This window comes from Dryobates pubescens, chromosome 22 (assembly GCF_014839835.1).
Source record: "Dryobates pubescens isolate bDryPub1 chromosome 22, bDryPub1.pri, whole genome shotgun sequence".
NCBI classification, from domain to species: Eukaryota; Metazoa; Chordata; class Aves; order Piciformes; family Picidae; genus Dryobates; species Dryobates pubescens.
In genome coordinates, this window is record NC_071633.1 from 6,177,856 (window position 1) to 6,193,129 (window position 15,274).

Below are 15,274 nucleotides of genomic sequence, written 5' to 3' on the forward strand. Positions count from 1 at the left end.
GAAGCATCTGGAATTCTTCTGCACTGCAGTAATCTATCTTCTGTTTCTGAATACAAAAATACATCTAGGGAGTCAATCCAGAGCTGCATACACCATTACCTCCCCCCTTGCTCCCTTTCACTGCTTTAAAATTAGTACAAAATAATACAAGTTACAGGAATGATTGTTGCAAATTTGTTAAACCTTGGCTGTTACAAAATCATTCTAGGAGAACACCAACTGCAAATTATTTACAGGTGAGGTAATACCATTTCCAGAGTAACCAATTACAGTTTAGCAGAAGTGTAAAAATAAAGTACTCACCAAAACACTACAAAAGGTGGTCTCATTATCAGCTAGGCAGTAGATTATGGTTAGGTTTTGTAGTTGATATACAAGAAGAAAAGTGCCAAAAAACTGCTACATAAGATTTTTTTTCCCCCCCATTTTTTCCCCAAAATCATTCAGCAAAAATCCTGCAGATTTCATGTTAAGTAATGCCAAAAGAGAGCAGGGGGAAAAAGGGACCCCAGTTGTACAGGTATGCCTTTATCTTTGCAAAGGATCTGTAAATTCATTGTCCTGCTTAAAGGTCTGACACAAAAGAGACTGATTAAAAAACAATCACTAGAAATAGCAACACAGATGCTTTGCCAGGGTATCTGAGGCCGTGTTAGAAGTACACATTCCTGTTAAACTGTGAAACAGGTGGAGACTCAAAACATTCTAAAACAGGCTTGAAGTGGCAAGGGTGGTTGTGATCAGTGGCACAAAGCCCTGCCGAACTCTCACCAGGGGTCTGTACCAAGGCCCATCTGGTTTAATTAATTCATTGTTTTCATCAACAACATGGGTGATGGGACAGAGCACACTCACAGCAAGCCCTTCAGAGGGACCTCAGCAGGCTGCAGAATGGTAAACAAGAATCTCCTGAAGTTCAAAACCGAGAAGTGCAAAGTCCTACACCTGGGGAGGAATCACCCCATGCACCAATATAGGCTGGGAGGCTGACCAGCTGAAACAAAGCCTTGCAGAGAATGATACCATACTGACCATGAGACACCATGTGCCCTCCTCCACGTGCAGCCTCCTGGTCTGCATCAGGAAGAACCAGTAAGTTGAAGGGCATGATTCTTACCCTCTGATCAGCCCCAGTGAGACACAACTCATGTGCTGGGTACAGTTTAAGGGTCCCCAGTTCAGTACGGACATGGGCATAGAACAGCATGTCCAGTGAAGGGTCACAAAGGTGATTAAGTGAAGCACCTGACAGATAAGGAGAAGCTGAGAGAACTGGGATTGTCTAGCCTGAAGAGAAAGCTCAGGGGTGATCTTACCAACATGTGTAAATGCCTGACAGGGAAGAGTAAAACAAGAGCCAGACTCTTCCCAGTAGCATCCAGTGACCGGACAAGAGTCAGTGGGCACAAGTGGAAATACAGGAAGCTCCATTTAAGTATAAGAATGGCCCTTTGTAGTGTGAAGGAGATCAAAACACTAGAACAGGTTGCTCAGAGATCTTCTGGCATCTCCAAATCAGCCTGTTGCAGTCCTGAGCAACCTGCACTAGCTAACCCTCCTCTGGGCAGGGGGGTTGGACTGGATGATCTCCAGGAGTGCCTCCAACCTCAGTCACCCCATGATTCTCTGAAAAGGTCTTCAGCAGTCCAGCCATTGGATCAACTAAGTCACAAAGGTGCGGGGCAGACAGTTTCTCTTGCGGTTCTCGCGTACGACCTTAGTTTTGCTGCCTGCGTTTTGCCGATCTCATTTTCTCAAATCTTGACTCCATCTCTTCCAGGACCTTCGGTGTGTACCTCACCACTAATTTAACCTTGCCTTGAGCTGCCTTCAGCAGTTCTACTGCTTTTTCATGGTGTTCACCTTCGACACTCTGCAAAGCATAAACCAGGAAGTCTGGGATTAGTGAGCTCACATTGCAAACAGGGTTGGGTTTTTTCTTTCCATTTTGTACAACTTCTACGTAATCAAATCTCCTAGTTTGAAGACTGCCCAAGGACAATGTCACTCAAGTTCAGGATTCATTCTTCAGCAAATCAATAAGAAGTGATGATAAATATACTAATTAGCAGCCACAGAAGAGTAGTGCAAAACTCTGGGTTAGGTTTCTGCTGAACAATTCAGTTCTGCGTTTACATCCACTAAGTGGAATAAGGATAACATTAGACACACATGAAATTACACTTAAAAATCAGCAGCTTCAGAAGGACACTCATCTAAGGTCCCAGACTATTTTTCTTCTTTTGGCATGCATTTTAAATTCAGTAGTCACCTTCAATTTGCCACTGACACCTGCAAAGTAGCTGCATTCTAGATGGTAGCTGTGTTACAAGGCAGGACTGCGCCCACTGGGTGCCTGCAAGAGAGCAGCCAACGTGCAGTGTGCTGCAGATCTCTGTGCTCCACACACCTCTCAGTAAATGCAAGGTATTGGAGTAAATTTCCTCTACACTGACTAAAAACAGCTTAACCCAGCTCAGTAAGAACAGAATAAAAATACTTCCCTAAAACAACTCTCAGGGCCACAAGGATGATCAGAGGGCTGGAGCACCTCTGCTGTGAGGACAGACTGAAGGAGTTGGGGCTGTTCAGTCTGGAGAAAAGAAGGCTCCAAGGTGACCTTATTGTGGCCTTCCAGTATCTGAAGGGGGCCTACAATAAGGCTGGGGAGGGACTTCTCAGGGTATCAGGCAGACTAGGGGGAATGGAATGAAGCTGGAGGTGGGGAGATTCAGACTGGACTTGAGGAAGAAGTTCTTCACCATGAGAGTGGTGAAAACCTGGAATGGGTTGTCCAGGGAGGTGGTTGAGGCCCCATCCCTGGAGGTGTTTAAAACCAGGCCAGATGAGGCTTTGGGCAGCCTGATCTAGTGTGAGGCGTCCCTGCCCATGGCAGGGGGTTGGAACCCTTCCAACCCTGACTGATTCTATGATTGTAACTCTCGGAATTTATTAGGGTTGTTGCAGATTCATCTCATTACAAATTTTAAGCAACAGTTCAACAACTGCATCCAAACAAGACATTCCTGGACAGCATACATTGTATCAGCAAAACTTATTTCTCCCAAACTTATGAAACACAACGATGGCACTACCCCAAGCCTACCTCCCACTGGTGCTATTAGAAGCTAGAAGGCAGGTGATGCACCTGTTGATTGGAGGGTTTCCCCGTTACTATAAAGTTACTTACAGAAAGAAAGACAACAGTTAAAAAAGCCCAAGTTATTGCTCTTCTATCAGACTTAGACAACACATACATTTGAATGCTTTCATTTTTGTTCAAGTGGATGTGCAGGCTGTTCTGTTTCAACCTGGTAATAGGAGGTTTGCAAAGTTCTGTGTTTAATCGTATCAAAGCACTTCAAATTGTGGACTATACTCAAAACCTCCCAACTGAAAAACAATAAAGTTTGGTTGAAGGCACATTCACTGCAATCCTGGCAGTGGCAATCTACTTTTCAATTATTAAATTAGAAATTACGAGGGAAATGTCTGTAGTATGAGTTAAGATAACAGTATTCCATCTGGAAGCATCAGATGATTGGTTTTGAGGCCACATTAGTACTCTCACCAGTATTTTATGCACTCAGTCACTGTTCTTACAATGGCTGTATCTGTGTGTACATGTGCAAGCACACATGTGGTCACTGACACCTCTACTGTCCAGTGACCACATTCAGTTTTGGGGGAAGTAGGTGAGGTGTCATCTGAAGACAGTTCTACATCCATCCCTCAAAGCTTCACAGTAACAGGAAGGCTAGGTCAAGGACAGCTGCATCACTAGTGGCATGATTTCTCTTATGTTCCTGAAAATGAGAGTTGGACTCCCAGGTACTAGTCAGGAGTTATGTCAGAGATCTGTGCTAACAGAGACCTCCCAGAGTAGAAACAGCCAGCAAGCCTCTGTTCCTTTCACGTGTCAAAAACTCCAGATGTGGGTTAAGCAGCACAGAAGTAGTTTGAGCCTTACATCTGCAAGCCAATTTTAAGACTAATGATGAAAACATTCATTTTAAAGCTAGCACACAGCTTCTTTGTAAATAAAAGCAAGGGTTTGGGAGGTAACATGCATTTGAGTAGCAGCTGCCTTAAGTCTGTCCATAGCCTCCTCTTTCCAGTCATCCTGTGTTTTGCTTTTTGTACTGGAACTGTTCAGAAAAGGACACTTATTAAAAATAAATATCCACAACAGCACTTCAGGCATTTACTCCTTAAAATATGCAAAAAAGCTTCTGGTTTTGAAGCTAAGTACCCTTAAGTGGACAGAAGAAAGCCACTACAACCACACAACTGAAGATAACATTACCTTCTAGTTCTGTCTTATTACAGCCTTCATTATGCAGTAGCATTTTGACTGGTATAAGTAAAAACTGGTCAGTCTAACATAACACAGCATAACTTGCTACTTACCTTAAAAGGTGCAGAAAGCTATATTAATTAAAATCTGCACCATGGAGCTTGGATGGAAAAAGGAAACCATAACAGCAGTTACTACTTCACAAAACAAAACTCTTGACTGAATTTACAGAAATGCTCAGAATCTGTAATACTGATCTAAATATTCATTTCCCAGTTGAGGCAGACAAGCAGTGCATAATCCTACACCTCTCGATGCACACAACTCTATAGAAACCTAAACAATTTGTTCTTGGCAAGGACAAAAAGAAACTCTTTTGCCAAGATTGAGATGAGCCGGAGCTTGTGCCGGAGCTTGCATTCTCTGTGCGCCCCCAAGTGGAAGCAAGTGGTTACTACTACACAAAGTGAAATCCAGTTCCTACCACTCCATTCACAGAAAGCAGCTGGTCTCCACGCTTCAGGCCTCCGTGTCTATCAGCTATGCCACCAGGGATAATCCGAGAGATGTAGATTGGAGAATTTTGTTCTTTGCCTCCCATAATGTTAAATCCAAGGCCTTCTTCTGTTTTGGGTAGTTCAACCACTCTGGGGTGGGAATGCCCTTCGCTAGCTGCAAATGCAGCTACAGTAGCCTGTAAGAAACAAGATTTTCCATTTATAAGAAATTAAATATAGGCTCCACAGCTAGACACAGTGAGCAGGCTGAAAAAGTATTTTTATCTGAAAGTACTTAAATATTAAGAGGCATGAGATTCATTCTCCAGATACCAACAGTAGCATGAAAAATGTAGCACTCCACGAATGAAATTACAACGGAAGAAATGTAAAAACAAATCTTTTGTAACAGCTTTTAATAAGCTGTTAAGCTTGGCCATTTTCTCAGACATCTAGGTAATACCCTTCTGCATTTTTAAATAATCATCTTCTGCTTTTAAAGAAACAAGCTACTCTATTTTACACCAGTTAGTTTCTTACCTTTGCTGTTGCATTAGCTCTAACTTCTGGGCTACTGCTGATATCCACAGTTTCGTAAACGTGCTCATACACCTTCAGAGACAAAACAGATTAAGCATGGGGGAAACAAGTATTCTTCTGCTTAGATAATAAAGTATCAGGTTCAACTCTAAAATGTGTAAAATAAAAAGCACACAGGTCTAGGAAAATGTTACTCCCTGATTCCCTACAAGGTGTCATATGACAGCCTCCCACACTATGAAGAAGTAACTCTGAGCATCTTTATTGCTCAGTTAATCCATGCATATCTAGGTCCCAAGCTGTATCTTCCCTTCTTCCACAGCATGAAGACCTCACCACAAATTGAAAAATGCTTATGGATAGTCTAGCACACCTGCTTGGAGACATGGATGACTTCTCTTGTTTGATTCAAGCTGGAACCCTTCAATAAGGATGCATGCACATTATGTAAGGACAGCTCTTCATAGCTCTCCTGACAACACATCCCTCTCTGCAAACCCCTAAATCTTTCTGCAACTGATGCAATTAAGTGAATAACTCATGAAAGAAATGGGATTGAATACACAGAGGCAGAAAGAGTACTAATGAGGTGCTTCACTGAGAGCTAACTCACATCCTCATGTCTATCTGCCAATCACTTGGCCTTGCTAAGCATAATACACTGTCCTGGTGTGGCAGTTTTAGGCTATGCCTTTAAAAATTAGCTGCAGATTTCAAGCAGAAAAGTAGAAAAATCTAAATAATTCACTATTGGGTGTAAAAAGGAAAACAAAAGATTATGCTAAACCTGGGTAGGTTGAAAACATTAAGATGGCACCTGTGTCTACAAACAGTTACGTCATTCCAGGTGTTATCATCAGCGGTAGCAGGGTATATTCAATCACCCAAACTTTTCCAAAAGAGCAGGGCTCCAAGTCAAGGCAAAAAAAAAAAGAAGCAATTGGTACTTTGTCCATTCTTACATTCCAAGAGGATAACAGCCTGCCAAAGAAAGACCCTCAAAATAACCACTAAGGATCCATTTACTCCTGAACTGGTATTTAATACACCCATGCCATCCCAAATTACTTTCTTTTGGACTGCTCTATTAAACACTGTGAAACAAATTCAGCTTTTAGAACAAAATCAGATTACTGCACTAAGCATGGAAAGGAAAAAGTAAACCACAGTTTTTTACCTCAAGGTAATTGCTTACGTCAAGTTAACTTACCTCCCTTACAGCATTACAGAATTCACTTTGAAGGACTCTTTGCAATGCCTGTAGCTTTTGTGGTGGCACTTCACCACTTCTCTGTAATTTTTCCAGCAACTCAATTGCTCTGCAGATGTCTACAGAAAAATAAAGCACTATTAATGAAGAATGCCTGAGGAAATTCAAGGTTTGTTTGGTTTGTGGTTGGTTGGGGTGGTTTTTTTTCCTTCTTAAATTAATGGAGCAGTCTGCGTGTGTCTGTGTGTGCTTGTACAGACCTTAAAACTAGGTATTAGTTTCATTGCTCCCATAAACTCTGTTTTCACAAAATGTTACAATAAAACACTGTACTTTCAGATTTCTAAGCCAACCACAGCAACTCCACCTTGTAAAATACTTAAAGATAGCACTGCAACATGCATATTACAAAGGTAAATTGACATTTAAATCCAACTGAAATATTTCATTGCCCTATAGACAATTACAAATTTACACACATGAAATGCTGATAATCTGCTGCATGGATAACAGTGTGTTAAAATTAGCTAGATTGTCAAATATGCCAGCTAACATCCCTTTTCTATTCAATAAATTAGTTCATCCAGAGTACACTCAATACTTTCCATACATCAGGGCTCAAAACTATCTGGCCTAATTTCTTTTCACCAAAGTGCTCAGAAAAACAACCAAACTCCTGATAGTGTCAGCTGAAAGAGATTATCTCATAGAACCACAGAATAGTTTGGGTTGGAAAAGACCTTCAAAGGGCATCTAGTCCAACATTCCTGCAGTGAGATCCTCAACCAGATCAGGTTGCTCAGAGCCTTGTCAAGCCTGACCTTGAGTATCTTCAGGATGGGGCCTCAACTACCTCCCTCTGGGCAACCACTTCCAGTGTTCCACCACCCTCATGGTAAAGAACTTGTTGCTAACATCCAATCTAAACATCTTCTCTCATTTCAAACCACTGTCCCTGGTCCTATCACTGCAGGCCTTTGTAAACAGACCCTCTGCAGCCTTCTTGTAGCCCCCATCAGGTACTGGAAAGCTGCTACTAGGTCTCCCTGGAGCCTTCTCTTCTCCAGGCTGAACAACCCCAGCTCTGTCAGCCTGTCCTTGTAGCGGAGGTGCTCCAGTTCCCTGATCATTTTCATGGCCCTCCTCTGGACCCACTCCATCTCTGAAGTTCAAATCTCCAATCCCAAACCAACTTTTTCTAGTTCCTGGAAATATACTCCTGAGAATTGTCCATATTCTCATACACGCAGATGCTGCTTGGAGAAACTGAACTCCCTGTGAAGGATTTGATTCCAGACCGGTACAACTCAAGACAGGCATCAAATGCTGTGTGACATGTTCCTGGTGGCTCTACAAAGAGTAGAGTACATTCATATCCCTCACTTGTTCTTCCAAAGCGTTACACTAGTGACAGTTCTGAATCACACAAGTCCTTGAACACAAGCAGAACAGTCTCTCTGAAAAGCTGATAGAAAGGATTGTCACAAAAGCAAAGTAGCAGTGATTAATTTACTATGTAACTAAGGCACAGAGTCTTTTAGAAAAAGATGAAGTCTGGAACACTGCTATGTCCCAAATGTGTTCCTTCCTTCCTTCTGTAATGAACCTTTAGGCACTCATTTGTCATGTGAATGCATGTCTGCTCACTGGCATTGTGTCAGCACAGACAGCACGCAATAGCCATGGACTTCACCTAAAGGTCAAGTGTAAGAGGAAAGAATTAATGTCACAGGATGAAAAGACAGTGGGGTGTATGTTCTGAGTTGTGTGCTGGCAAGAGACAACCCACAGTGATGTTCTGTCCACTTTGTCAGCTAGCAGTCAGACCAACTACTGAGCTGAGATCAAGTGGTGCAGTCAATTAAGCAAGGGACAACTTAACCTCGCAGACCGGAAACAAATCTTTCATGGAAGAATCACAGAATAGTAAGGGTTGGAAGGTACCTCTGGAGATCATCTAGTCCAACCCCCCTGCTAGATCAGGTTCACCTAGAGTGTGTTGCACAATACCATCTCCAGGTGGGCTTCTGAAGTCTCTAAAGGAGACGTCACAACCTCTCTGGGCAGCCTGGTTCAGTGTTCTGTCACTCTCAGAGTGAAGAAGTCTTTCCTCACGTTCAGAACTTCTAGTTTGTGCCTGTTGCTCCTTGGCCTGTCACTGGGCACCACTGAAGAGTCTGGCTTCATCTTTGTGACGCCTGCTCTTTAAATACTGATAACCTGAAGAAACTTATAAAATCTCCTTTCAGTCCTCTCTGATAACCTTAAGAAAACTTACAAAAATCTCCAGGTCTCTCAGCCTTTCCTCCTGAGAGAGATGCTCCAGTCACCTCACCATCTTCACAGCCCTCCACTAAGTATTGTCACCACAACCAAAGCCACAAATTATTTCAGACGACAGTTAAGATTTCTGTGTGTCACGAGAACTTGGAGGGTTTTGGCAAGCATTTCCAAGCTTTCCAAGTGTCAGTTACCGACAGAAAAGACATCTCAAACCCTAATTTTAGCTACTACTAATCCCAGGGGGAGAGAGAACTCCATTCACGTGCGTATTTGCTGTTCTACAATTACAGAGTGCTTCTAAAGCTTTTAATTCCCCAACACACACACAAAATGTGTTTCATTTAACACTCATAATAGTTGGTGAAATTGAAGATTCTATATTGTGATTATTTATCTTTTGATCTTTCTATGATGTAAAATCACCAACATTCTTAGCAATGCTTGTGCTCAGCCACGGCAGTACAAATTATCTTCATTTCAGAAAGTCTCACACCGAACAGCTTGAAGAAGTCATCAACAAATAGTAATAGCAGCACTTCCAATCCTGCAATGCTCCATATATTCATGAAACAACCTAGTCTGTATGTAAATTGCAATGCAGCTGTCATTGAAATATTTGCAGATGTTTGCAGACAAATCACTGTTTCACATACACAAAGCACACAGTTCCACGCAGCTGTTCTCCAGCCTGTGGTCCATGTACCACATTAAGCTGTGAGGTGCGGGAACTTGTTGTTTGATCAGGATACTGCAAGACATTTTAAAGGGTGACAGCAATCCACTGATCCAAAGAAGCTGCGGAAATAAGACTCCAGAACTCCATTTGCTAATTTCTCCTCTTTTTTTACCTCTGTGTTTCATTGATAAGCCAAATACATTTCCTACCTGGATCTCTCCTAACAGACAGAATGTTAAGCTACAAAGCATTTCATACCCCCAGGTAAAACTGGCTAGCTTGGGAACCAGCTGTGTCTTTCATAAAGCATAGACTTGGAAGCACAAAATCAGCTTGTGAAAAAGTGACTGGTATAGAGAGCTGGATTCTTTCTAGATGAAACTAAAGCAGATGATGCCCTTTTGTAAGACAGGGCTTTCAGATCACAGGATCAAACTGTTTCTGTAAAGTAAAAACCCAAAGCAGACAAACACAGCATGAAAGTTGGGTCCTCAGCACTCTACAGACCTGCTTTTACCACACTGCACCTCTTGCTCAAGCAGATACATGCAATGGATTCACTGCCAGGCCACTTTCTCCCCAACAGTTGTTTTGGTTTACCTTGTTGACAGGACCCCATTATACCAGTTTGAAAGCAGAATGAGCACAGCTTTGCCCCACAGAACTCCATTAAGCATTAACAGTCAAAAGCTGACGATTCAATCTCTCCCAGCAGCGCTGCTCTAGAAAGGAGCAGTGTTTGATTAATGTTTGGCTAGCAAAACACCATTCATTTTCAAGAAAAGATTGTTGACTGCTCTGCTGATGCATTTTGCTTCCCCCTGAACTACTGCTCAGGATATCATAACCTGAAAGCTGTCTTCCTCACAATATTAACACTACAGTTCATGCAACTGCTCAGCACCAGAGAATGAAATTAACCCTACAAGATTGTTTCAGTGATGAATTTGAACAAGGAACAATGTAGAAATAACTTGAGAGGTATTTGATTAAAAAAAACACCATGAAGTTCATTTTACAATGGAATCCACACAAGGAAAATATGGATCTTCTTTTAACCTTTTAATCCATTTTACATCAGCTGCCTGTTCTTCACAAATCATTCTGTTATCATAGGATACTAGATTGAAGTCCTGAAAAAAACAACACACATTTAAACTAAAAGAATGTGGGGAAAAGTAAGCCAGCAATATGCCACCACTCCAACATCTGTGAACAAATCACAGAAAGAGGAAAAATGCAACATCCTCAGAGATACTCCTGATTAACCACCTCCACTGCTTGTGTTCAACTAGCCTGGATTCCCAAGGTGTATGCAGAGTCATCACACATCACCACCAAACCATATGGGTAACTTGGAGATGTTAAATGTTGTTTCATCCCTGCCCGTCACTGAATTTGGGTGGCGGTGTCTGCAATGCAACTTGAAGGACAGAACAGATGGGGGAGAATTTTTAATTGCCCTGATTATAAGCCTATGGTATCCATTTGAAGTTAGAATCACAGAATTGTTAGGCTTGGATGGGACCTCAAGGATCATCTAGTTCCAACCCCCCTGCCATGAGCAAGGACGCCTCACACTAGATCAGGTTGCTCAGTGCCACATCCAGCCTGGCTTTAAAAACCTCCAGGGATGAGGCTTCCACCACCTCCCTGGGCAACCTGTGCCAGTGTCTCACCACCCTCATGGGGAAGAACTTGTTCCTAACATCCAATCTGAATCTACCCATTTCTAGTTTTGTTCCATTCCCCCTAGTGCTATCATTTCCTGACAACCTAAAAAGTCCCTCCCCAGCTTTCTCATAGGCCCCCTTCAGATACTGAAAGACCACAATAAGGTCTCTTCAGAGGCTTCTCTTCTCCAGACTGAATAGCCCCAACTCTCTCAGTCTGTCCTCATAGGAGAGGTGCTCTATCCCTCTAATCAGCCAAACCCCTGTCGATGACACCAGTCCCAGAGCTATGAATTGACCTGCTGGCTCTTCCTAAATGTTCCCTTGTCCACTGCTGATGTCAGAGGGATGGATGAGGTTAGCTCTTTTTTGACACTACTCTCTCTTTTTTTATGCTATATGACAATATTAGTGATGTTTACTTTCAAGCTCATGATGATTCATTATCAGGTTATCTGCAGTCAATCCCATATAATTAAGAGTTTATTTATGCCTGAAAACAAAGCTCTTGCTTTATACTGCACTCTCTTGTCTTAAAAAGACCAATGCACCAGAAGATTAAATAGTTCCTTTGTTCCACGGATCTCTGAGTAACTCTGCAGATTTGTTTGTTTTCACGGATAGAGGACAGCAGCAGGGTAATGAGGTGGAGAAGGATGCTGCCCGAGGTTTAACTCCACAGACCTACCAAGAGCAACTAATCCAGTGCCAAAGCAGCTGCCCTAATTAACAAGCTTTGGAGCAGGGAGGGGAGATTCGCCGAGGAGTGGGAAGCGAAGTCCTTACATAAGTTGCTATTTACAGTCCTCCTCTCACACACCACAAGTGGTTCACTTGTGGAATGAGAAGAGGGTTAGGCAAATAGAACTGAATTCTCTGGTAGGTAACACGCAGTAGCACCAAACACAACAAAGTGGGGATAAACAACACCTAACACTGTGAGCAAAGCTGGTGGTCCCAAGGGGAATAACAGGGAGGAAACAGTCAGTTCATCCAATCACCTACTCTCCACTTAATTGCTTTCCTTTTCAAAATCTGGATTACTCATTCTCAATATTCTTTACCTATTTAAATTGGTAAATTGGAAAATCAGGATGAAAACACAAATAAGAGGGTAATGGAGTTGACCAAAACCATGAACAAGTGTCAAAAAATCCCCTGCACGTGTCTTCTATTAAAAACAGGTAAATTATTGTTGCTAAGACTCTGCCTAACAGTGAACTTAATGCTAAGGATTCAGCTGTGTTCAAAAGGAAGTTTTCCTACGAGAGAAACAAGGAGTTAAGAGGCTGAGTCAAGAGCTAGCAGAAGCGTTGACACTAGTCAAGGCTAAGGACACACTTTCAGAGGACTGGGGCCAGTGCATCTATGGAAACCCAGCCACAGACTGAAACTCGAGAAAAATCCTCAGGGGCTGCATGGAGAAAATCCCAAGAGCCAAGTGCCACCAACACACTAAAAGAGCCAGAAGCGAACGTTTCCAAAGCAGCTACCGAACGGCTGCTCTTCAACGTCTCTCGGGAAGAAGAGCCGTTCGGTGGGCCGGCGAAAGCAGCGCCGCCATCGCTGCCAGCTCCGGCCTGCCCCGAGGCCGCAGCACGGCGGGGGGCCGCTCCCTGACGCCTCAGGCCGGGGCAGAGAAACTGGGCAGGCTGCCACAGGGGCTCCAGCCAGGCCCCCAGCAACGTCCCCCAGGGCCGGTCTGACGTAGCGGCTCCGCTGCCGCAGCTCGCCCGCGGCAGACAGCTAAGTGGGAGCGCCCGTGCCTCGGCCGCAGTCACACTCACCTCGCTCCAGCCGTACCGGCTCGCCCAGCGCCGCCATCTTCTCCTCGCTGCGCCCGCACAGGAAGTGACGCAGCGCTGGCGGAAGGGCCGCGAGGGAGGGCGGGGCTGGCACCGGCAGAGGGCGGCATGGCGGCGCGGATCGCCGTCCAGGTGCCGTGTTGAGGGGCTGCTGCTGTTGCAGTGCTCACCTCGGGTGTGCAGAGGAGTGTGAGCTGCGCAGGGCAGCAGCGGGGCCATACCGAGGCTGGGGGCTGCCCGCCCACCGCTCAGACCCCCTCCTGAGCTTCCAGGCGCCCGCCAATATCACGGCACGTTCACCAGAGCACGTTCTCTCGATTATTTTTCTTCTTCCCCCACCCCATAACACTACTGAGGACTCATTACACGCTAAACCCGGGGTGTGAGTAGCCTTCTCCGTGCCCTGACTGCCCCTGCAGACGAAACACATCAGTAAAGGCTGCCCTCGTGAAATGCGAAGAATGTGCTTTGCGTTTCATGCTTGGCATCAGTCTATGCGTGAGGCTGATGTATTGCATTCACCTTCTGTATGAAATCAGAACCATGCTCTCAGGCTTTTCTGTTTGTTTGTTTTTTTTTTTTTTTCCCGGAAAATAAACTACTGCAGAACATGTTATTCCTATATTATTAATTTATTCTGTATTCTTAATTTATTCTACCTCTCCCAAGTTCAGCTTTGATTTGTACTTCATGCTTTGAAAGATAATAGTTTCAACAGGTCTCAAAAGTGTCAGCTAATGTGACAGTGATGTACTCTCTCCTTTCTGTGATTCATCTTCATGCCAGTTCCTCTCAGTTTGAAGGATGGTTCATGTGCGTTGAAACGAAAAGGTCATAGGAATGGAATTTTGCAGGTGAACAAAATTAAATCCTCACAGACTGATTTCTAGCGAGAAAAAAAAAAAGTGTTCTAGCAGCTGGAATGAAATCCAGATGTTTCTATCACAGTGGTGCAGGAACCACCCTTCTCTTACACAAGTGGTTGAAATTTTAACTGTCCTGCTCTGACTGTGGACAGATGAGCCTAGGGAGGAAAATGAGTGTTCAGCAATATTTCATACATCTTAAGATATTTGCAAAAGACATGGTAAACCTACCTTCAAAGCAGCATTATTTTGACTTCAGTAAAGACTAAAGACTCAGGAGTTAAAGCAGCTGCTTTAGCTTTCCTGTATGCTACCGATCTGGACAATGACGTTATGTGAATAAGAAAAATCTGACAACTAATTTTATGTAGTTCTCCCACTGGCTACTTCAGAGCACTGCCCATAAAAGTCAGTGTCCATAGTGCTGATTTATACCTGCAGAAGGAAAAACAACACACCCAAGAAAAGTTCAAACCATAGGTGGATACTGACAGATTCACTGTCAACACAACAAATTGCTTGTGGCATCCTAGTCAGGAAATTCTTATCCTGGGAAGCATTTGGAGGAAAAACAGGTCCCAGAAGCAGTTCCCAATTAGTGGGAGGTGCTCCTCCTGAATGATTAGGCAAGTGATTTGCACAGTAGTGGCTGAGAAGCATAAAAGATCTAAGCATGAAACTTCAATCGATGTATTTTGCTAACTCTAATGAAATCATTAATTTAGACCCATCTGTCTGCATCAGTCAAGCTCGTGACATTTTTACCAGAGTTACTTTACTTACATCTTCATTGATGAATTAGCCAGCTGCTCTTTAATGCCATGTGATATATTGGCACTGTGTGCTGCAGTATATGTCAGCAGGACTTCAGGGAGCAGGCACAGCCTGCAGGTTTTTTGTCAGCAGTGACACTCCAGAGTTACTGTTGAAGGATTATCAATAATCAAGTGATATAGCCTATGTCTTCATTGGGAGATAATTGCATCACTGGTCCAAGAGAAAATGGAAATCAATCTCTAGTGTAAGCTGACTTAAAAGGAGAGCATGGTTTGGTTTAGGTGAGAGGGCTTAGTGTGTAAGAAGTTAATCCATAACTGAGTAAGAGGATGAGCTTCCTTTATAAATTAATTAGCAAGGTCTTAATATTTTTATCATAGTGTCTCACCAGGCAGCCACACATGGAGCCCTTTAATTCTCAGCATTAGCCACAGGTGGAGGGAATGCAAATGTGACAGGATATACTCCACGATTAGCTAGGCAAAATGCAGGAAGAAATGTGGTTCAGGAAAGGTTGCTCATTTTCCTTCAGGCTTCTGCTCAGTGGTGCAATGTGCAGGCTCAAGCTTCTCATGAGAGACACTGTTTACACCTGTGCAAGAAGTCTTTCTCACAAACCTGTCTCACATGGGATGTTTTTTTTGTTTTAC

The 15,274-nt window shown here is 43.4% G+C and overlaps 1 protein-coding gene across 1 annotated transcript; it reads right to left on the minus strand.

Moving 5' to 3' along the window:
• Window positions 1-1,108: 1,108 nt before the first annotated feature.
• Window positions 1,109-13,013, minus strand: LIN7C (lin-7 homolog C, crumbs cell polarity complex component). The gene is made up of 5 exons (XM_054171803.1): window positions 12,964-13,013; window positions 6,545-6,663; window positions 5,335-5,406; window positions 4,782-4,991; window positions 1,109-1,873 (listed from the first exon to the last, which is right to left on the minus strand). The coding sequence occupies exons 1-5, from the start codon at window positions 12,998-13,000 to the stop codon at window positions 1,718-1,720; spliced, it is 594 nt and encodes a 197-aa protein (XP_054027778.1). The 5' UTR covers window positions 13,001-13,013; the 3' UTR covers window positions 1,109-1,717.
• Window positions 13,014-15,274: the final 2,261 nt, after the last annotated feature.